Source organism: Vanessa atalanta, chromosome 3 (genome assembly GCF_905147765.1).
Source record: "Vanessa atalanta chromosome 3, ilVanAtal1.2, whole genome shotgun sequence".
Classification (NCBI taxonomy): domain Eukaryota; kingdom Metazoa; phylum Arthropoda; class Insecta; order Lepidoptera; family Nymphalidae; genus Vanessa; species Vanessa atalanta.
Window position 1 is genome coordinate 13278716 of NC_061873.1, and position 22343 is coordinate 13301058.

General features: G+C 30.7%; 2 protein-coding genes and 1 long non-coding RNA gene across 4 annotated transcripts; 2 read left to right on the forward strand and 1 right to left on the reverse strand.

Annotated features, from left to right (window-relative positions):
- Window positions 1–127: 127 nt before the first annotated feature.
- LOC125077319 (calcium channel flower) lies at window positions 128–12845 on the forward strand. 2 transcript variants are annotated; one of them, XM_047689237.1, is made up of 6 exons: window positions 128–193; window positions 275–395; window positions 3802–4009; window positions 5683–5793; window positions 6568–6686; window positions 7710–7836. In XM_047689237.1, exons 1-5 carry the CDS (start codon window positions 191–193, stop codon window positions 6683–6685), a joined length of 561 nt encoding a protein of 186 aa, XP_047545193.1. In that variant the 5' UTR covers window positions 128–190; the 3' UTR covers window position 6686; window positions 7710–7836. The 2 variants fall into 2 exon arrangements, with proteins under 2 accessions (XP_047545193.1, XP_047545192.1); XM_047689236.1 differs by lacking the exon at window positions 6568–6686 and having other exon boundaries at window positions 7710–12845.
- A 413-nt stretch (window positions 12846–13258) lies between these two features.
- Window positions 13259–13935, reverse strand: LOC125077320 (ragulator complex protein LAMTOR5). Its single transcript, XM_047689238.1, has one exon. The coding sequence runs from the start codon at window positions 13810–13812 to the stop codon at window positions 13540–13542; it is 273 nt and encodes a 90-aa protein (XP_047545194.1). The 5' UTR covers window positions 13813–13935; the 3' UTR covers window positions 13259–13539.
- A 2171-nt stretch (window positions 13936–16106) lies between these two features.
- Window positions 16107–18751, forward strand: LOC125077321. Its single transcript, XR_007120737.1, has 2 exons — window positions 16107–16170; window positions 18621–18751. It is a non-coding gene; the product is annotated as an uncharacterized LOC125077321 (long non-coding RNA).
- Window positions 18752–22343: the final 3592 nt, after the last annotated feature.

Here is a 22343-nt window from a genome sequence, read left to right on the forward strand (position 1 = left end):
TGTATGCATGTTTATTATCTAATGGTTAAATATTTATATATTATAATTCGAATAACTTTTTATCACTCTGTTAGTGACAGTTTAACATTATATTTATTATCTACATGCACTCCGAATTCAGAAATAGTGGGGAGGACTTGAAGAGAAATAATTCTGACAGCTGACAAAGCAGTGAATTGATTTTTCGAAAATGGTAAAATTTTGTCAGATATTTCAATTTTTTAATATATTTGTTTAAATTAAGTGTAAATAAAAATGTGCATTAAAATTACAGTCGTTCGCAGACAAGATATCGATGCTTATGGATCGGCCAGGGGGCGACAATGCCCAAAAAGATGACGTTCCTTGGTGGATGCGCTACGCTGGTCGGGGGTTGGGAACAGTTGGCAGTTTCAGTACGTATTATTTAATGTTTTTCAGATGTATCATTAAATGTATTAATATAAAAGATTATTTGTGTACATTAAATATATACAATTATAATATAATAGAAGAAAATATGTCTAATATTTTATCTTATCAGCACTCTATTGTCCAAACAGCCCCAAAGTATTATTTTTAAAGAGAATGATTGAATTTATTTTTACTCGTTGAGTAAACATTGTTATCTTGACTGATTAAAAACAGCTAGCTTTGTAATACTAAATTAAACAATGATAATATATTTGAATATATATTTCTTTTCATGGTAAATTAACAGGACATGCTAATTCAATGATCATATCAATAAAATTGATGACAAAAATTTAACTTTTTAATTTGATAATAATCTAAGTGTTATTCTTTAATTAAAACATTAATTTTGTAATTAAAATCATAGTGGGTATCTAAAGTGAGTCAACTTGTAAATGACTACACCCACTTTCAGTTTTGAGTTACTTTGACCGTTACATAAGGCAGTCTATGTGTCTTAATTCATTATGAATAATACACTCTTGTAAAGTGTTATATATCCTTTCTCTTAATATATACTTCTATCATTTTAATATATAAATATATAGTATTGAGAAAATCAATGAGTATTTTATATTCCTACTTAATTACAATATGCTGTGTCATGGTTTTTAAATTATAAAAAAAAATCACCAGTACTTATATTTATTAGTAAACAATATTTATTATACATAGCTACAAAATCATTATTGTTTTTATTCTTATTCATTTTATAAGAAGTACTAGTGTTGATTTCATTTGACATTAACATACTTAAACTTAGGTCATTATTAATAGCCATATTGTTTTAACATAATAAATAATTAGGTATAAAAAATGGTATTAAGATAATTAACTTGACCAACAGTCAAGTTACAGAAAAGGAAAATTCAAGCAGTATCATTGTTTACGATTATATAAAAAAGTTTATGAATGTCACCGTAAAACTGTAAATACTGTTTAATTATAATCTAGCTCACAAGATTGTAAACTGTCCAAAGATTGGTTCCAAGTAAATATGCTACACAAATGATCTTGATCGAATTAGGTTTAATTGTAACATTTATTTATTCATTAAAATATTCAACTTTTGGGTTTAGAAATTGGTTAATATTTTGTTTGAGTATTTATTGTTTCACCAACCGTACATTGAAATTGTATGTTACAATAAGAATTAAATAAGCAACAATAATAATAATCCTAATTCATAAATCTATACATAACCTATCACAATATATTTTAATTTAACTTTGAAACACGAAACATACATATTACATGCATTATTATATAACGCATATATATAATGAGTACTTGCCTACAATTTGCTATATCGACAGTTAGAATTTTACATTTGCTAATCTGCTCGTTTGGGTCCTATTGTGATCATTAGTATTTATAATTATTCTTGAGATAGATACATTCAACAATACCAACTCTCCAGCTTTATGATACAGTTACAGGTGACATTTCAAATTCTAACAAAGTTACATTTGATACCAGAGATGTGATTCAATTACAAGCAATTGTATAACATCTCTGGTCGAACTAATTAATTCTTTTCAAATTTAAATAGTGTAATTGTTATTGAAATTACGATTGTAGAATACTGTTTTATGCATATTCAATAGATATATTTATCTACTGAGACTTACGATCGAGAAGTTAAATAAGTTATTATATAATTAAATGGTTTATATGTCGTGAAAACATGTTTGTGATTTTGATTGATTTTGTTTGTTAGATACGTTTTTTATATTATGATGATTTTGGGAGCTGCAGTTCTATACTAATATTATAAAGATTAAGATTTTGTTTGTCAATTACACTCCACCTTATGATCTACTTGTGTTTTTTTTGTATATTTTTGTTTTGGAGAGGTTATCGACTAGGTATGTGACTTTAATTTATAATGTTTATCTTCTTTTCATAGTCAGTCCAACGAGTTAATCGAGCCCTAAGGGTGCATCTGATTAAAAATAACCTCCATAAAAAAAAAAGTATTTGGTTTAATTTACAGACAGTTACATAACATAGTATAAGAGTAGTATTTTAGAAAAAAGGTTTTTGTCTTGAATTTATCTAGCTGTATATCGAGCAACACTTTCAGTAAAGTAAAAGTAATTACATATTCTAGTCTCGGACATAATGTTGATCCAATATTCGACAGCTCGTGACACATTAAATTTAATTACTCCAATAATTACTTTCAGTTGTGTTAATTCAATTATATATGTTAGAAGATAACAACTTCGTTTTTTCTTTTGCTATAGATACGTGCCATCGTTTTTCTTTGAACGGTTTTGCGTGTAGGAGGTAATTTTTCCTCAGGTTTGTGTAAAAAATTAAACATGGGAGTGAATCAAAAATATATTAATTACTAGCTGTTACCCACCTGCTTCTCTAGGCATTAAATGTACTTGAAATAAAATGTGTCAAGGATCAACGGAATATAAAAAAATATGAATGTGGTATATGATATATGTATATATTATATACTAGCTGTGCCAGCGATTTCGTGCGCGTTTTCTGAATTTAAGTTATTTGGATATTGTAGCGTGATTTTATTTTTATTCTATATAAAATTATAAAATAAAAGTAGCCTAAGTTACTCCTTATTACATCCGCTATCTGCCAGTGAAAGTCCCGTCGAAATCGGTTCAGCCGTTCCAGAGATTAGCCGGAACAAACAGACAGAAAGACAAAAATTGTAAAAAATGTTATTTTGGTATATGTACCGTGTTTACATACATATGCATTTAGTAAAAATAGGTTATTTTAATATAACAAATCTAATTCAAGACACTCTAATTTTATTATATGTATAGATAGATGTACATATGCCTAAAGAACCATCTTTGTACGCTTCCGAGTCGATTGCTCTTGGTCTCATACCGATACGTTCAGTAGTTTTCACGTGAGTGACGCGCAAAGAAAAAATTAAATAATATTAGTTATACCGTTTTAACGGTATATTTCGGGAACAATACGATATCTTGATTAGGTAGAGAATAAAGTAGAACTAGTTGCAGTTACGTGGAATGAATTCATCTATATCGTAACGTTACAGGATGAAATTGATCATAACGACCTAGTTCGTAAATAAGATTGTACCAAGAAAAACCGACAAGATAGTATTCAGTACATTCGGCGTTATGTTTCAAAACACATATATTTTTTTTAAATGCCCATCTCGACCAAACACTAGCAAACCCAGCACCGTCACCAATTCAACAGACCTTTCCAATTCAATATACAAAAAAAACAACACATATAAATACGCTGGAGATAATATTTTCCATATTCCCTTAATAGTACTATAATAATTATTAAAGGTAAAGAAACTTACAACATATGTATTTTTATTTTCAGTCGCCATAATCCTGGGACTCATCAATTGCACTGGCATTATATTGATGAATGTCAGCTGTCTGATAGCTGGCGTTTGGCAGATGTTGGCAGGTTTCATAGTGATAGTGTGCGAGGCGCCCTGTTGCTGTTTCTTCATTGACTACGTGCAGACTCTCTCCGATCGTATTGAGACACGTCCTTACTGGAATAAGGCAGCTTTATATATCGGGTGAGTTTTATTTTCAAAATATTGTCAAATCTATATCGTATTCCAATCGAAAAAAGAATAAGGGTGAAACAAAGAATCAACACTTTAAGTATTCCACGCGTTTTATATGTGCTATATTGTCAACTACAAACAGTTCTTGATTAATATATCTTTATTAATAATACAACACTGTTCACTTATATTTTTTTTTATTAGCAGCCCGTAAATGTCCCACTGCTGGGATAAAGGCCTCCTCTCCCTTTGAGGAGAAGGTTTGGAGCATATTCCACCACGCTGCTCCAATGCGGGTTGGCGGAATACACATGTGGCAGAATTTCGTTGAAATTAGACACATGCAGGTTTCCTCACGATGTTTTCCTTCACCGTCGAGCACGAGATGAATTATAAACACAAATTAAGCACATAAAATTTCAGTGGTGCCTGCCTGGGTTTGAACCCGAAATCATCGGTTAAGATGCACGCGTTCTAACCACTGGGCCATCTCGGCTCTTCATCTCGGTTCACTTATATATTACTTTCAAAATTCCGATGACTCCGTCAAAGTTCTAAATGTATTTTTTTTCGCGAATCCAATGATATCGCGTCAATTTAATTTCAAGTTATGTTTGTTTGAATTATTGTGTTTGAAATAGGGAATAGTAAGTTTGGAATAGGAATTTGTATAATTTAAAAATATATTTTAATCAGGAGTGGCTATCAGTGCCTCTAGTGTTATAGCAACAAACAAATGCCCTATATATTCAAAACACTATATAACACAACATATTAAATTAAAAATGTTGAATTGTATGTCAGTCCAGCCTAGGAGTCCATAACCCTTTGAAGACCAATAACAATTCCGCAAAAAAGATTGGCACGCAACATCTGGGTCAATGAACTTAATAAAAAAATATACAATCAGAACACTTGGCCTGCAGCCAACAAAATGTAACAAGATTTAGAGTCCATGTATATATGTATGAATAAAATTACACAGGCACATCGAAAATAAGACCATTAAATAAATTAGTGAAGGTACACCAAGTCACAAATCGATTGTTGGTTTCGTTTGTAGTGGAATGGCCATTCAAATATTAATTGAGCGTCATAGGGGCGACGGGGGCGACGGGAGCGACGGGGTTTGATTTGCTTATTTTCGATGACATGTGTAAAAGTTCTGGATGTACGTCAGCACTATTTATTTAGTTTATTGTTATTTATAAAATAATTTATAAATTTCGCACTAGGTTCAGCTAGTGTGTATACTCCATTACAACCATAAGAGGAAATAAGCCAAATAAACAACATTTGATAGCAAATGGACGCGATATTATTGGTCGAGAACTTGGCTAATCTATGATATACACTATGGATTTGCGAAAAAATGGCGTTTTGAAGGTCGACGAAACTTTTCGGAATTTGAAAAATCGGAATTTTGAAAGTAAAATTGCATTGGAAATAAGTAGTCAAGCGTAATTGTGTTGTATTATAAATGAATATATATTAATAGAAAACTCTTAGTAGTGCACAATATCGTTGAGTTATTAGCAAATCGTTTGAAACACTAATTATATTAAATCTAAGGTTTGTTTATCTGTTTTCCTACTTTCATTTTAATAGGCTATATATACCACATGACCAACAATTGAATAGTTTCGACGAAATTTAATATAATAATAAATTGTATGATTCAGTTTGGCGCTACCTCCGTTCTTCATGTGCTTCTTCAGCGTGAGCACGTGGCTCGGCAGCGGTATGATATTCGGCACGGGAATTATATACGGGATGATGGCGCTAGGAAAGAAGTAAGGAATATTTTTATTTTACTTTAAATTGATATATGTTTTAACAATGTTTTTGGGTTTTATTGTAGTACTAATAATTGTCAGTGTTTTTAATAACATGTTGTCTCTGTCTGACACTTACAAGGGATAATTGAGCGAGCGTGAAAGATGACTTGGAACTCGTTAATAAACACTCAATTAAATTGAATTCGTACGGCCTTATAAAGTTTGTTTACGGGGTATTTGGTTAAATGATTTTTCTCTTTTATTCATCATTTATTTGACATTCGAAAGAAGAAGACAGCATTGTTCAACTCATCTGCCCCCGAAACAACTTTTTTAGGTAAAACCGTATAAAATAATCACTTAGACGGTTTACTTTTAAAAGTTATTATTTAAATTTTATAAAGTTAGAAGAAATTAATAATTGTTATTATTTAGAAGTATCATATTTGTGTATAAATAAAAAGTATTATTTCAATTACTATCATCGTTAAAGTAAAATTTTATATTATTTTATTGATAACTCGATACGAGTGGCCAAAAAATGTCCAGTATGCTGAAATGATTTGCATAAACACAACGAATGGTGTCGAGACTGACCCTGTATCTGATATAGTGTAAAATAATGATCCCGTTAAAAGAATCGCTGCATAGAAAAGGGACGAGTTTTTGTCGATTGTACTGTCCTCGACGGCACGTGTGTGCGCGTGCGGTACTGGTGGTACAGGTGGTACTGGTGGTACTGGTATATACTGGCATAACGAGTAACGCTGGTCGGTTGCGGGGCGCCAGGGGCTCGCGGGACGACATGGCGGCCATGGCGGCCGGCGGCAGCACGCCGCCCGGGCCCGCGCCGCAGGACCACACCGTCACCCTCATGGAGGACCCTGACGTGTGGCGCCCTAACTAAGGCAATACCACCGCTCGCTAGCACGGCCTCCGCCTTCTTGCATGTTGCACCTTTTGTAGATGTTCACGCTGTCTTGTACGATCGAGGGGCCCCAAAGCTACGACTTGATCGCGTCTTATTGGAACTAGCTCGGTTAATCTGTAAAGCTTCTGCCGTACCTTCATTTAATGTTCTGTATGTTTAATTTATATATTGAAACTTAAATGTGAGAAGTGTAATTTTACGATTTGTGCGAAGGCGGGGTCTAGCTTTACAGCTTAAACCGTATCTCAGTTGTAGTTGCTTGGTCGCACTGTTGTCTTGCATTAGAAATACCGCATGGACACACTAGAGGACTCCGTTTTTATGTGACTTATTAATTTAAACTATATTTTCACGTTTTTCTTACACTTAAGGCAAGTTATTGTTATTATTTAAGTATATAAGCACCATTATGAATTATATATTATTACAGCACATCGGAATGATTACTATTTATTTATTTTTATTTAGTTCCCTTCGAGGTATTTGTTTTTTTTTTCTACTCTTCTTAGTTTGAAAATGAAAATAATATACCATAGATAAAGACGTATCCTTTTCTGGGGACATAGATTGACCAGTTGCTTTTTTTTAAAAGGTCAAATATTACGGTCTTACGTCTATGGTAAATATATTATTTGTTTCAATGGCATGAAACTGTCACGTGACTTTCTTGTTATAGTTTCGGTGTAAGTAAAATGAGTATCCATAAACATTATTCGCTTGGTATACTAAATTTATTTTGGGAAGTTTAACTATTTAAATATATAATAATCCCTTAACTTAAAAGTTTGTCCCTTAACTTTAAGAATACAAAAATCAATTCACAGTAAAATAAATTGTATTTCACTCGAGTACTATTATTATTTTAATAATACATAATCTACGTGCGACTACGCTTCAATTCTTGTTTTTTTTTTGCAGAAAGTAGTTTAGACTTTTTATGAGCGCATAACTCCTGCTGAATAATCGATTTGTCTGTTAAAAGTCCGGTCCATGTCCCCAGGGCGTCGATAGACGACATGAGGACGTCGGCTGCCAACCTCGAAGCCGGAGTCGGTCAGCCGACCACCGCCCCCCGCGCCAACCTGGTCACCAACGAGCAGCCCTTCAGCTTCACGGGCCCGCCCGCCAAGTGACGCGCGACCGCAGACTGCGGCTCTCGTGTGAATGGACTCGACTATTTCACCATTCGTGAGTTGAACTGTGCTGCTCGTAGGCTTAGGTTTCTCCAAGGTTATTTATGTTGAAGGCGGTCGGGATTCAATCCGAGTTATATTTATCGCTTGTTGACCAAAAAAATTATGTTCTCTTTTTTTTTTTTCGAAATATTTTAATGGTAATCTGTATCCGATCATGTGTAACCTTAATAAATACATTTTTAAATCATTTTTGATAAAATAATATTTCATGAAGTTAATAAAAATGTTTGCAACAGATTAAAAACATGACGTTTGTCTATGACTTGTGCATTCAAAGATATTTGTAGATATGTGTGTAATCCTAATATGCCAAAATATTATATAATCAATATGGCAGCTTTTGACTTATTTATTAATATGGCGTTGCAGGCGTATGCTACATTCCAATATTGTTCTTGTTTTGTTAACAATCTTTTTACGATGATATCTATATGGTAAATCATATTTAAATAAAACACGGTCGAGCCGAATACGTGTTTTCCGCGTGAATTTAAATTATGTACATTTTGGGTATTTGAAATTGTATAAAAATAATATACAACGAGATTATAAAATTGCGAAAAGTGATGACTTAATCAATCTTAGGATTAAACTTACAAAATTATACCGTTAGAACAAAAGCTACTCTTAGGGTCTGAAGTTATTTTAGAATGAACAGAAGTTTATAAAAACGATACAATGAAGTATATAATCAAAAACAACTACACACTGAATTTTCGAACATCATTTTATTTCTTAATGCTTACTTTATTATTGAAGGCAACTTTATTACCTTCACTAACTTTATATCTCTTGGCAAATGGTGATCAGACAGACATGAGACTGTTACAGTATAATCGACTAAATATATAATAGCGTGAACTAGCGCAGGTGTTACTTTAAAATCATTACTCAATGATAACAAACCAGTAAGAAACATATTTATATTTAAATAAAAAGATTGTTAACAGTATAAGACTCGAATTGGACATGGGCTCAAACATATCCAGTTTGTTGCTTATGTTATCAAGTCGCGCATACATTTCGATAATTGAAATTATTATGAAATAATGTATTTTATAAATTATATAAGATAAAGCTGTTGCCGGCTTATTCATTATCTATTATATTAATGTAGCAAAGGCGTAGCGTATACCGTTAAATAGATTGGGATCTGACATATGCATAGTATTAGGTGATGGTCTGACGAAAACGACAACACTGCGTGCGAACCAGGGTAAGCTTGTATGCCCGTTGGCTTTAGAAGAAGCACAGACTCGCAAATATCGTAAGGTTTCGGGGAGCACAAGCAAAATTAAATTATTATTAAATCATCGTAATGAAAAAAGTACATTATTACGAAAATAATTCATAGTAAAGAGAAAAGAGTCTCCGCTCCTCTATTGCTCCAGAGCCTCGAGACCACTGTCCGTCGTTTTTGGAATAAAATTTGTGCAGTCCACTCACACGTGACTCAACGTCCGCCACGTTTGTTAAGCCCCGCCCATAAGTCAGATCCCAATGGCTCGTTTCAAAGTAAATTGTGAAGTTTGTTAAAAGTATAATTATTAGAGTGTTTCTATTTACACATATTGTGTACGAGTGTTGTAGGTAATCTAATCTAACGTTTATAATATTCATGTCATGTTTATTCATTCGTAACTGTTATTTATGAACGCACCCATTACATGTTAGTGTAAATGTTTAAGATATTCTTGTGGCTCGGGGGGTTTTTGAGATATTGGGAGTTTGTCCTGAGGCTTCTAGTCTCTTCGCGTCTCGCTAGTTTATATGCAGAGGTACTAATATCAGAATATATGGGTACATATATATAATGTTTCAAAACCGAGATACGTGCTCTAGTTATGGTACACTTGTTTGATCCTCGGACTCTAGGTCGTGGCGAATCTTGACCTAATCAGGCAAATTTTACGAGACACTTGATTTTGAGTACATTCCAGAACCTTACTCAGATGAGGATTAGGGAGGGTTAGTGATACCATTGCTTGATTTATAGTTCTCTTTGCTACCTAATAATGGACTACAAGAAACTGGGATTATTCTCAAGCAATTCACCCTCTCTGCTGGGGTCTTTATATCCGTTCTTGATGGTTTAAGTGTTATAATTATACGTTGGTGACCCAGTGATAACAGATGTATAACCCAATAAAGAAGTAACGTGTTGTACATGTGAAATAGCAGCAGGATCGTCCATCATATTATCTTATATATGTTTCTCTGCCATAAGACATATATGCTGATATACTTATGTGTGTATGTACTGTGTCGAGTTGTGGGGCGTTATGGGCGTTATGCGTTATTCTATACTACATTAGTTAGTTGAGAGTAGAGGCGTCAGGTGAGTCACGTTCATAGGACGAGTTGAAAAGTTTCTCCTTAAATACTCCTGCGTATATGAAACGATGATAGATGTTTAGTATGAAGGCCTATTTTCAAATATCGATTTGCACTAAAATAGTTCTAGCAATTACATTATGGATTCATGCAATTTCTATAAATATATTGTACAGGACTAATTCCTAGTTCTTACATACCTAAGTATGAAATAGATTGAATAATATTAATATAGAAGGTATAATTATAAACAATATCGATAATACTTAATATTGATGTAAAGTGAAGTCGACACAAGTCTGTGTGGCTTAAACCCTGCGTTCAGAAATGGACCAAGATTACTAGGTTATAACTGAATGATAATAATTGTTTTGAATATATTTTTCAATGTCGCAAGAAATATTTCGTCGTCCGCGAGGCTGTAGCTTGGTTCTTATCTCTACATATCATTCTTTTTTTGTTTTTACTCTGCTATTTAGTGCATGAATATAGCAAAGTTTTAGATAGCTAATTGTATAGTCAATAAGCATCAAATTTATTTAATTTCAAATTAATTTTTTCAACGAAATCAGTGTTGCATAAATATATGGAAATTATAAAGAAACCTTAAAAAGTATTTAAAGGGTTAAATTGTTATAAGAAATGAATATGAGAACTAAATTTAAGTAATAAAAATTTGTCCGAATTAATTTTTAATCTTTTTACTAATTTACTAATTATTATTTCGGTATTAAACATTCCATTTGTATGGTCTCAATATTAATAAAAAAATTATTGTACTAATAGCAAAATTGCTCGAAACATGAGCTATAAAAATAGGTCTATACATTGACTGAACATTCTTTTCTTATTAGGGGTTCATTGATTTTTATTTTTATTCTAGCAACACGGTAAACAACGTCAATTTTGACTGCCTACTCTGAAAAGTTTTTGAACTATCACTAGAATTAGCATAAATCGTACGTCGTATTGTAATTTAATATATGGTTTACTACCATCACATTGAGCGATATGACGTCTATTCGGATATGTATTTTTTTTCACTCTAACCGGCTATTTTTTGTCTAAATTGTAAAATTATACTATTGTATAACTAATATATGCCCTTTCAAAGTATGCAATTTACTTGAGATACGTTTGTTAAAAATAAATCTTTATAAATGTAATATATTCAGTCTCTAGTGATATCTGTCAACCCAATTTGTAAATTATTCATTGTCTTATCAAATTAAATTTCAGTACTCCGGACATACACGACACTAAATCTTATAACATATACCTAAGACAGCAGAGTGAATTTAAGATATCGTCATTGCGATATATTCTTTAGTTAAGATTCACCGCTGTCATTATTGAAAGGAACGTTATATACCACTGGATATATAAAAAAAAAAAAAAAAAATTGGTACAAAGAAAAAGGGAAAGTTCGTAGAAATTCAACTTAGTGTTCTGTAACTCTGGAATAGTAATATTGTCTTGCAAAATATGAAATGTAAAAATAACATAACATTAATCTGTTAATATTGCTGACTGTAATACGATGTGTTAAATATCACTGTTACCGATTGATATTTTTTTATAAAATATATAGGAAAAAGGCATTGGATATAAAGAAGTATTATGCACATAGAAAGACCCTAGTCTATAGGTAATGTTATATCTAGGTTAAAAACTTTGCTCATACCGCCAACATTGTTTATATTTGGATGTTAATGTTGCCAGTAAGTTTTATTTGTATAAAAACACTACGTCCTATTTTAATTTAGATCTGGCAACATTATACGAATGACACGATTGTTTAAAATGCGTGCTTCCCTAATTTTAATTATTTTGTAATTAAAAAATCCTACCATTTTAATTATTTTTTTCATATTATTGTATGATAGATTGTTTCTAAGTGAAATCATTGAAAATATTCCTTTATTTAATAGTTTTGTATATAATATAGAATCTATTGTTAAAATTAGTCACTTTTTAGCATTTAAGTTTTAAAGTGCATGAAAATAAACTTGGTATGTCTTGTTTATGAATTTAAATCAATAATCAATTTTTTATTTAATTCAATTCCTAGTTTATTTAAGCAAGTTATAGTGAATTTCATAAAATTGTAATCCTAATAATAAAATGGCATAACATCAATTGTTACACAAGTAAATATATTTTTTATAGTCTTCACTCATATCCTTTCCTACGCCTTATTATGACCAAACAGCTTCAACTGTACTCATTATGAAACTATGAATGTAAAGTTGAAGATGTTCTATTTTGTTAATTTTAGTCTCCTTGTTGGTTAGTTAAGGATGTGAGTGGAATACACATTGTTATTAGTTCTAACATTATAGTCTTCAATAGAATATATGGGGGTGTCAATTTATGTCGATTCAAAATATTCTCGTTAAATGTATCATCCTCCATTAGTTAATGAAATAATGTTATTTTTGGACACTTTTGGCATAAAGTGACATCTCTGGTCATATGTTGCAGGTAGCTCGCATCAATTTATGGTATGGTAAATATATAGATTGTAGTTACGGTTACTGCATTGTTCTTGTCGATAAATGTTAACATTAGTAAGGCATATCTGTAATAAATGTGTGTATATTTAATTCAAGTTTTATTTAACCCGATAAAAAACTTTGTGGTTTTAAATTTTCCATCTGACTGCCTCGTTGGTCAAGTGGCTAGGCTGGGTCAGCCTGGAGGATAGGCTTTAGTAGTGTTTATACTCCAATGCCTTGGAGAGCATGTGAAGCTGTATAATCAGCCCCTGAATGTAGATAGATTTGCTGAAGAAGCTTGAGGAATTAATGAATTGTCTTTAGATATGCACTCATGCACTATTATATGCAATAGTATAGTATCTATCCTATCCTCTCGAGAGAATGGACAAATTGTACATTTATATTGACACTTAAATAAAATTAATTACTGTTAATAAGGGCCTTTAATAATATGTACATTTTTTCACTTAACAATACTCATCATTTTTGTTATGATTGCATAAACAATACAAGTGAAAGCTACTATAACAAGTTAATTTTAAATTTCAGTTATTATATGGTTGAAAATATAAATTTCAATCTATTATAAATATATAATAGGCTAACAAAAATTTAAACTAGATGCTGTACAGCTTGCATACAATTATGACATATTATCAAAACAATATGCTAAGTTTAATTACAAAAGATATAATATCATTTTTAAATAACACTGAACGAATAATATAGTATTAAAAAACTCGTAATCTTAACACAGCCGTTAAGTTATTCGATCAACAAACAAATATATACAATAACTTCACGCTTTCTGTTTATAAACAGCTCCCGTGATGGTACCGTGTCTTTGTATCAAACATATTTTCGTATCCGTTTCCAAGCAGACGGTAGGTGGTTTAAAGTTCGGTTGAATCTTGCATGCTTGTTCGGAAAGAGCTACGATGAGACCCGCAGAGTCGACGTGTGCTGTGCCTTTTGACGCTAAACAGAGACCCTGATGATCTGCAACCAAGCACCCGCTCACGTTAGGGGTCGACATAATTTCTTCCACAACCTTATCAAGTTCCTTCTCCATTTTTGTTTTATTGAAAACAATGTTTGTTGCTTTTGATTACTGATGAAGTGCTGATTAATAACTTGACTTCGACTTCTTTCTTAAAGTTTTGGCAAAAGTTAAAACTTCAAAAGTGATATCTGTCTCACTGACAACCTCACATCTGACAGACGTTACATTGTTGCTTGCCATAATAAAAAAATATTTACATTAAGTGCTTAAATATATACAAATATGAATTAAAAATAATTACTGCATACATTTCCCCGTTAAATCGCAATTCCGATCCTCTGGGCAAAAACGAATCAGTGGACGCAATAAGGTGAGGTGTTATACTATTAATAAAGCATTTTGCACTACTACTCCAAGGGCCAAGTGTTTCGACAGCAAATGGAACAAAAAGGTAATTTAGCATAAGACACGAATATTTGGATCATTTTAAATTATAATAAATGACTATAAAGAAATAAGAGACCAATTGTAATACAAGTGAAGCAAAGCATTTTAAATTGTTTTTTTTAAAGATTCAATTCAATACAATTATGTATTATACTACAATAATAATACAATAATAACGTTTTGATATTATTATTCAACTGTATGCATAATCAATAAAAAATTGGAAGGCAATACCTTAATAGTGATAACAATACAAAAATATTTAAAATACATATTCGTAATTTAGTGGATATTTTTTATTAAAGTTTATTTTATGTATTTAATTTTAGTAGTGAATTACTATTACGGCAGGCAGACCGTTAATTGGTACAAAATAGATGTTTATATAACGAGATATCCAATTACACAAAAAAAATCACAATCGGTAAAAAAGAACGGGTTCATTGCTTGCGTTTGAGACGTGTCCGTGACGTAAAAACGTTAATTCTGCATGTGAATTTTTATTTAAATGCAGTTAAAGTTATGCAATATCCTAATTCGTGATAATTTTAATGTATATTTAATTAGTATTTATTAATATTTTTTTAGAGTTAGAGAAAACCTCTTTAATAGACAATTTTATTGCATATATGTACATATATTAAGAAAACATATGTATAATTTGTATAGCCTACAGTAGAATATCTTTGTAAATTATATTTTGATTTCTGGAACACGTCACATTTTTCAACCACACGTCATTTAGTTCAACCACATCATTCTGTATTCCCACAATTTTCATAATAATGGTGACAAGAAACTAGCGAGGCCCAAATAGACCACAAAATAGATAATTTCCTACAAAAAGTGGTTAAGGAATTAGGAAAGTTATAATTTTAAGCACAATATTACAATCCCTTTATATAGATACTTTATATAGATACTTATACCGATTGTACCTACATAGTAACCTAAGCTACTAAGGCAATTAGCATTAAAAAAATATAGAATGGTTGTTTTTTATTTACTACAATAATCGTTATTAGTAAATGAGATTATTAAAAGAGCATTTTCTTAAGTACTGCATTAATTAAGTACAAATATATCGAAATTCTGTCAGAACAGTCAATTTTTTATTGTTTCATTTTTATATACTTTTTACACGTAATTAGTATATTAAGACACACATACTACCTGTATTATTATCTAAGTCTTTCTTTTAACGTATTTATTACTGTAATCATACTCGAGAAATAAATAATGTAAATAAACATATCATACTCGAGAAATCTAATTTTAATCATTAAATTTAATCATTAATAGCATCAGTAATTAAAATAACAAAAGAGCAGCTTGTGATGTTTTGATATTAAAAGACGATCTTTATCTTTTTCTCGAATAACATTAAATTACGCACATATACATACAAACAAAAAAATACACTTGAATATAATTTTCAAGTATATATATATATTTTTATAAAATTGTACGATCTAAGTATACTTTTTTTTTAAATTGTGTGTAATCTTAGTACAAAGGAAGAGCTCCTCCTGCCAAGAGTAGGTGCTAGTAGAAGTACTAATAACTGAGATGGTCGAAATTTAATGTGAAAACTGAAATAAAAGGTACATAATTTTTATCAATGGAAGAAATCAATGAATATTTTCAAGAGCCCGTTTTGATGGCGCTTACTTAAATAAATTAAAATACGTTTATTAGCAGACTTTTTGAACACTCATTCACTCGATCGTATAAATCCGTTGATTCAACAGTTTTGTGAACGCCTTAATATAAGAGTGACGTGAGAGGCAACGTTTGCGTTTTGCTAATTCTCAGTGAACTTTTAAATATCGTACAAAACTTAGGTAACAAGAAAAGTAATGTTTCACGTTCTCATTTATTGTTTATTAATTACGTTAACAGTTTTAGCATTTCTGGAGCTGTTTAAAAATTGCAAGAGGTGCTACAATGGAGATAAAATAAGGATTTTCAAATGCTTGCGTAAGTTTTGCATTGTTTTTATATTGATATTATTTGGTAACTTTTCGGAAAGAAATAAATATGGCTTACGAAATATATTATCCCAGCATAGTTTTAAGATAAATAACTATTAATATTATAAATTTAATCTTGATACTTTAGTAACGCTAGGCTGTCTTGTTTTATACTCTATTGTGTTTTTATTTTTTTAATATTTTTTCATTATGTCGTAATATTTAACTGGTGCAATCTTTAAGTCTTAAGTCCTTGTTCTGTTTACTTTTAACTAATTACTACATTTAGCGAGTTTAATCTAAGACCAAGTGTTTATATCATTATATTTTGTTTAAGCGATTTCTAATAAATTTATACTTAAATAAGAAAATAATTCGTATCAGATCTACTATCTAATTGTTTTTTTTTTCTAATTATTTATATTTAGTACCCGTCTCGGGTTCAAGAAGGGTATATAAAGTTTTTAAGTTTAAGGAAAACGTACAGATATTTATCTGCTTGTTTTTCTTTGACCGAGAATCTTCTCGAAACTCTAATCATCGGTTTTTTATTTTAATAAGGTGGAATTATTTCAGGAGTATGTCCTGTATGCGTTCCATTTTTCATTCATTAGTTTTTATTTATATATAGGTATATATCTATATAAAAAACATTCAGTAATGGTTATGAATGTAAAGTATATTAATGTGGTTTAAATAACTTAGCTTTAATATTATTACGTTTATTCTTTTAATACTTTATATAAGTTTGGCATAAATGAGAATATTTTAGATAATATTTTATTGTAAAGCCTAGGTCAAGCGCTGTCCACGGCTTATGGATATAAATTTAGACGATTTTAAGTGACAAAGACAAGTTGTTGCAGCCAGTTATCCGTGCAGCCGTTTTGCTGCGAACGATTTTTTTTTGTTGCACGTTATTACACCATAATATTATTCTAAAGTATTCATTATTTCATTCGAATGATCGATGTATCTTAGAAAATAAACTGGATTTTTCCGTAGGTATTTTAAAGCCTACGAATTCCTACAAGATTGTTTTGATGTATATCCTTTATTTATACATAATAATAATTATTATTTAATCTTATATTATTGTAGGTTTAGTCAGTGTTCGCCATGTAGTCGTATGGAAACAGTTTTTTTAATAAAAAAAATACTATTAACCTTCTTCGTTTATCGCTCTATATATTAGTGAAAACCTTATCAAAATCCGTTGACCGGTGTAGGAGGCGAACGTGGAGATACAGGCAGAGGCACATAGAGACTTAATTTAATACTAATTATAGATTTCATATAGTTTTGTTTCGAGGCCGCGATAATTATTATAATCCTTCGCATTATAATAATTCGGACGAATAGTCACACGAATATATGGATAATCCTTTTTAGTAAATAACTTGTTTTTATTCGCATTAGGAACGCATAATCTTGTTTAAAGGTCAGCTCTATATTTAAATTATTGCAATAAGTAACTTTGCTTTGAATCCGTAAAAAGATCACAGATAATGATTATTATGATTGCGAGTGATCCGTGGTCACAGCTAATAAAAAAATCTATACAATAGTTTACATGTTTCATGTGAGCAATTTCGTAATGTATCGTTGTTTTATGTTTTATGCATTTTCATTGTTATAAATCGTTTTTAATCATTTAATAAATAATTAAATTATTTAAATTAAGTATAATTTATTTAAATGAATCCGATATTTTAACCATGTGGTGCGGTGAACTTAAAGCCGCCTTTGTGGGTCCTTCACTCATTGATTGGGTTGTTGTTTTACTGGATCAGAGTTTTTACAGGAACTATTTATTTTAGAACGCATGGTTGGTGGCGCATAGACTATGTGAGGAATGACTTACGTCTTAACAAGTAATATATATAAACCTATATCGCTGAGTTTCTTTCGCCGGTTCTTCTCAGGTCCGAGGTGTTTAATTCCGAACCGGTGGTAGATTTTTGACAATCAATAAGCAAGTGTAAACACTTCTATATTGAATAAAGATTTTTGACTTAAAAAAAAAATAATATCGAACGGTTCATTTGATCGTCCTATCAGGAAATGTCTTATGGTATATTCCGTACTAGCTTAGTTCACGGGTTGACACGCATGGATTTCAGTTTGTGACTATGGAGTAGTGCACACATACAAACTGAAATCAAATATATTATATAATATCTCTGGATAAAGTAGCTCGCCAATATAAAAGAATTATAGAAATGGTTCAGTAGTTTCGAGAGTTTAACGTGTATAAACAATCAAATCTTAGCTCTTTTTAAAATTAGTATAGATATACCGACCCAAATATTTAAATTTGTTAAGATTTCACGGAGGAAAGGATGGGAGAACCCTTAGCTCTTCAGTGGGGCATGTACAGGCTGTTACTTTTAGTTTGTTTATCATATTTAAATTTAGCTAATATTGTTTTTACAGTAATCATAAATATATTTCCAGTTCCAGCAGCCGTCAACCAAAAGATCTGTGGCGTTAAGGATATCAAGGAAGAATATCCCGGAGCAAACGAAGAAGAAACCAATAATATTCAAGCTGTGTAAATTGTTGTAATAAAATTGTGTCAGCTTGTATTTTTTGTTGCTTAATATTTTTTTAAGAAAAAGGAAAGGTCCAATTGGTTCTCAGAGACTAGTTTCTGTAGCATAATGTATAATTATATAACATCGTTTTTACATAAGCCGCCGATTTTAAAAAGGTCGATACGTAACATTAATTATTTATTTAATTAACAGGTTCCCCGTCCAAAGCCAATTGAACGAATAAATTCACCGAATAAGAGAATGAAAGAATGAATGAATGAACATTGTATGATAGGACTGGGGAAGGAATAATCCATTTATTAGTATTATATAAACATTTAATTAAAATGCGATCTTTGACATGGCACATATGGTTTACATAATGATTTAGAATTGTGATAAATTATTATAATTATAAAAATATGGTATAAAGTTATAAAATAAAAACTTAGAGGCATTTTGTTCGAGTATTTGAATGCAGTTATAAGTTTGTGCGACAATGTATATTACAGAATCACAGATAACGTACATACAGTTAGGTTGTTCTGGCAAATTTAAAATGATAAGGATAATCTATAATTAATAAGTTTTTATAATACACAAATTTATAAATAAACGAGAGTCAAATAATATACAGCACTTACTTCACAGCGAGATGAGGAATAGTAAATTAAAAGCTGAGGCACGAAAGTAAAGATTTTCTTTCCCCATTTTTCAATAATGGTATGTAATGTTCACAGATAAAATATATATAATATTTCATATAGCAGCTCGCTTGGCAAACAAACTGTTCACAATCCGCGCTAATTTATTTTCCCACACCTCTGTCACTTGTCACTCGAGATGACAGATGGATAAATAAACAGATAACATATTAATTAGGATTTATATTTTATATGAATATATTAATTATTGTAGATTAATCGTGTACACTACAATATACAGTATGCTTTATTTATTTTTATAATATAGACATGTTTATGGAAATGTACCGTCTCTATGTTCACTTTAATTTATCAGTACTTTTATTAAGTAACCAAGCCGTATTCTCGATAAGATATTCGATAGAAATAAGAAAACCGATTGTTCTTAAGTATTAGAGTTTGTTACTAAGTTAACAACGCAGGTATCTAGATTTTTGAATTCCAATTTCCATATTAGGAATTTCAAATATAAACTATTCTAATTAATTTAAAACACCATCTATATGCTTATGAATTTCCAAAACCTTTGTAGCAATTGTTTTTTCATATTTTCAATATGATGAATTTCCGAACAAAGTTTTATCTTCAAATTTGAATCTTAGGTCAAATTTCTAAAACACCAATTTCCCTATTTCTAACATAATAATGAAATTTCTAACATAAAATTTCTAACTTAATAGTGAAATTTATATTACATATAACGTATTATCAAAAGCGCTTATTGGCCAGTTCTTTTCTCATAAAAAAACATCCACAGTTGTTTCCATATGATTAACTACGAATATTAATAACTCCTTAATTAATATGGGGCACTGCCAGTAATCTTTAAAAAAAAATGTCATCCTCTACGTTTAATGTTTTCATAAGGTTTTTATGGTTTACCCAATTTTTATTAAGGATATATGTTTTCTATCTATTGTAATTGACTTGTTGTGTTTTGAAACTTATAAATCACTCGTATCACGTCATGCAAGAAAGTTCATTGAAGTCAAGGCTATTCGAATTACAAATGGTCAATTCAACGAAATTAACATTTTTCTTCGTTTGAATCGAAGGTAACTTTAAGTGAGAATGCAATGCGTAACGTGCAATTCATTGAAGAGGTATTATTTACATAATGTTAATTATATAATCATCGAACACAGCGAAAATTATGAAATATTATATTCAATACTTAGCACTGTTGGATGTCGATTTCAAGAATGAGTGAGCCAGTGTTACTACCGGCACATATATTAGTGTTTCCAGTTTATGTTAGTGGCGTACCGACGTCTATAGGCACTCTTGACCACTCACCATTAGGTGGCCTATTTCCCAGTCTAACTACACTCATGACATCAAAAAAGTTTATTTATTTATTATGTTTAAGAAAATATATTTTTTTTTATCGTCAGACGTCGCCCGTCAGTCGAGTTGTATCTCGTAATGGACGCCGTCATAATCTTAAAAGAATAGCCAAGAGTAATAACTAAGTTTCTTAAGGCACACACGCTTTTGTTTGTCTCACAGTTTAACTGTATAACTTATCAGTTAGACAGTAGTTAGTTATCTGTTAAATAAAAAAATATATCAAACAATAAAATAGCAAAAAATGATATTATAAAAAAATAATCTCTTCTAATTGATCAGAAAGTATATTATAAAAAAAAATAAGTTGAAAAATGTATAGTCGGTCTTAACTTAAGGGTGAATTTAATTTAATTCAAAAAATAATATATATAATACGATTAAATTAACAAAAATGTATCAATTAAGCAACATCTATGTCTTCTAACTGAGCTAAGTCTACCTCTAAAAGATGATAATAAGAAGTCCATGGAAGCTTTGAACCTAAAGTATCTAATTCTTAAAAATACTGATATAATATACAGTGAGATCTCTATTATCTAAAAGCTGATCATTGCAAACAATTGTTGGTGATCCAAAATAAATAAATCATTAATATTAAAGAGTAACTTACTTGTGAAGAAAGTACTTTCTTTCCAGGTCACTTAAAGCTTCGTAGTGTGCTTGTTAATTTTCTGGCTTTCAAATAAATGATCAGACTTGATCTAGAAGGCAACGCTAACGCTTTTCAAGTATTTTGCTATTTATTAAACGTAGGTGATTAATTTTTCTTACTAAATATAGTACTAAAATTACTTGTTGGCTATGTGCAAGCCCGACTAGGTAGGTACCACTCAATCATAATATACCCTATCGTCAATTTACAATACCTCGTAATTTTGTGTTCGGATTTGAAGCGCGAGGGTGTCATCATCAACATCTTACTTTTCAACTTTGCAACACTGGCCATGTAAGGGATGGCTACTAGTTCTTAGTGCCACGGACAGTAGTGATCACTTATCTTCAGGTGATCAATTTGCCAATCTACCTTCCTATATACGTGTTGTCATAGCTACATATAAGTATATCTCTTAAAATTAAATAAAAAAATATATAAAATAATTTATACTAAGTAGTTTTATTTGTCATCACAGTCGTACTACTATTTTGATTGATTTTAAGTGTCTATGTTTTAATTTCCAGGCGGCATCACAATAAAGTTTCTTATATGACACGAATATTTTTTTATGTTCGTTTACATATTATACATTACATAGAATATATAAGGGCATGACCGCACCAGTAATAGTTTTTTATAATGAAGTGTCCTCATTTAGTCGTATATTGAACAAGGACAAAAAATAGTTTATTGAGGACATAAGAGCCATTGAACACTCAGAATTAATAACTAATGTAGTTTTTACTGGTATAAATTATAAATAAATATATATATATATCATCTGTATAAATATGATATTTATGTGGTCCTAATATGGAACCTTGCGGAACACCTTTATTAATTCGGTAACCATCAGAAATATAATTCGACTCATGTTCATCATATTGCATTAACTCTGAGCCTGTAATGTTTCAATATGTACGTAACAATATTG

What these genes read in the sequence shown, in the direction of transcription:
- LOC125077319 (XM_047689236.1), top strand. An exon ending in AAGGCAGCTTTATATATCGG is followed by an intron (nt 4,010 to 5,682) that starts GTGAGTTTTATT and finishes TGTATGATTCAG; the next exon opens with TTTGGCGCTACCTCCGTTCT. An exon ending in ATGATGGCGCTAGGAAAGAA is followed by an intron (nt 5,794 to 7,709) that starts GTAAGGAATATT and finishes CCATGTCCCCAG; the next exon opens with GGCGTCGATAGACGACATGA.
- LOC125077320 (XM_047689238.1), bottom strand. Translation starts at nt 13,812, where the DNA reads ATGGAGAAGGAACTTGATAAGGTTGTGGAAGAAATTATGTCGACCCCT.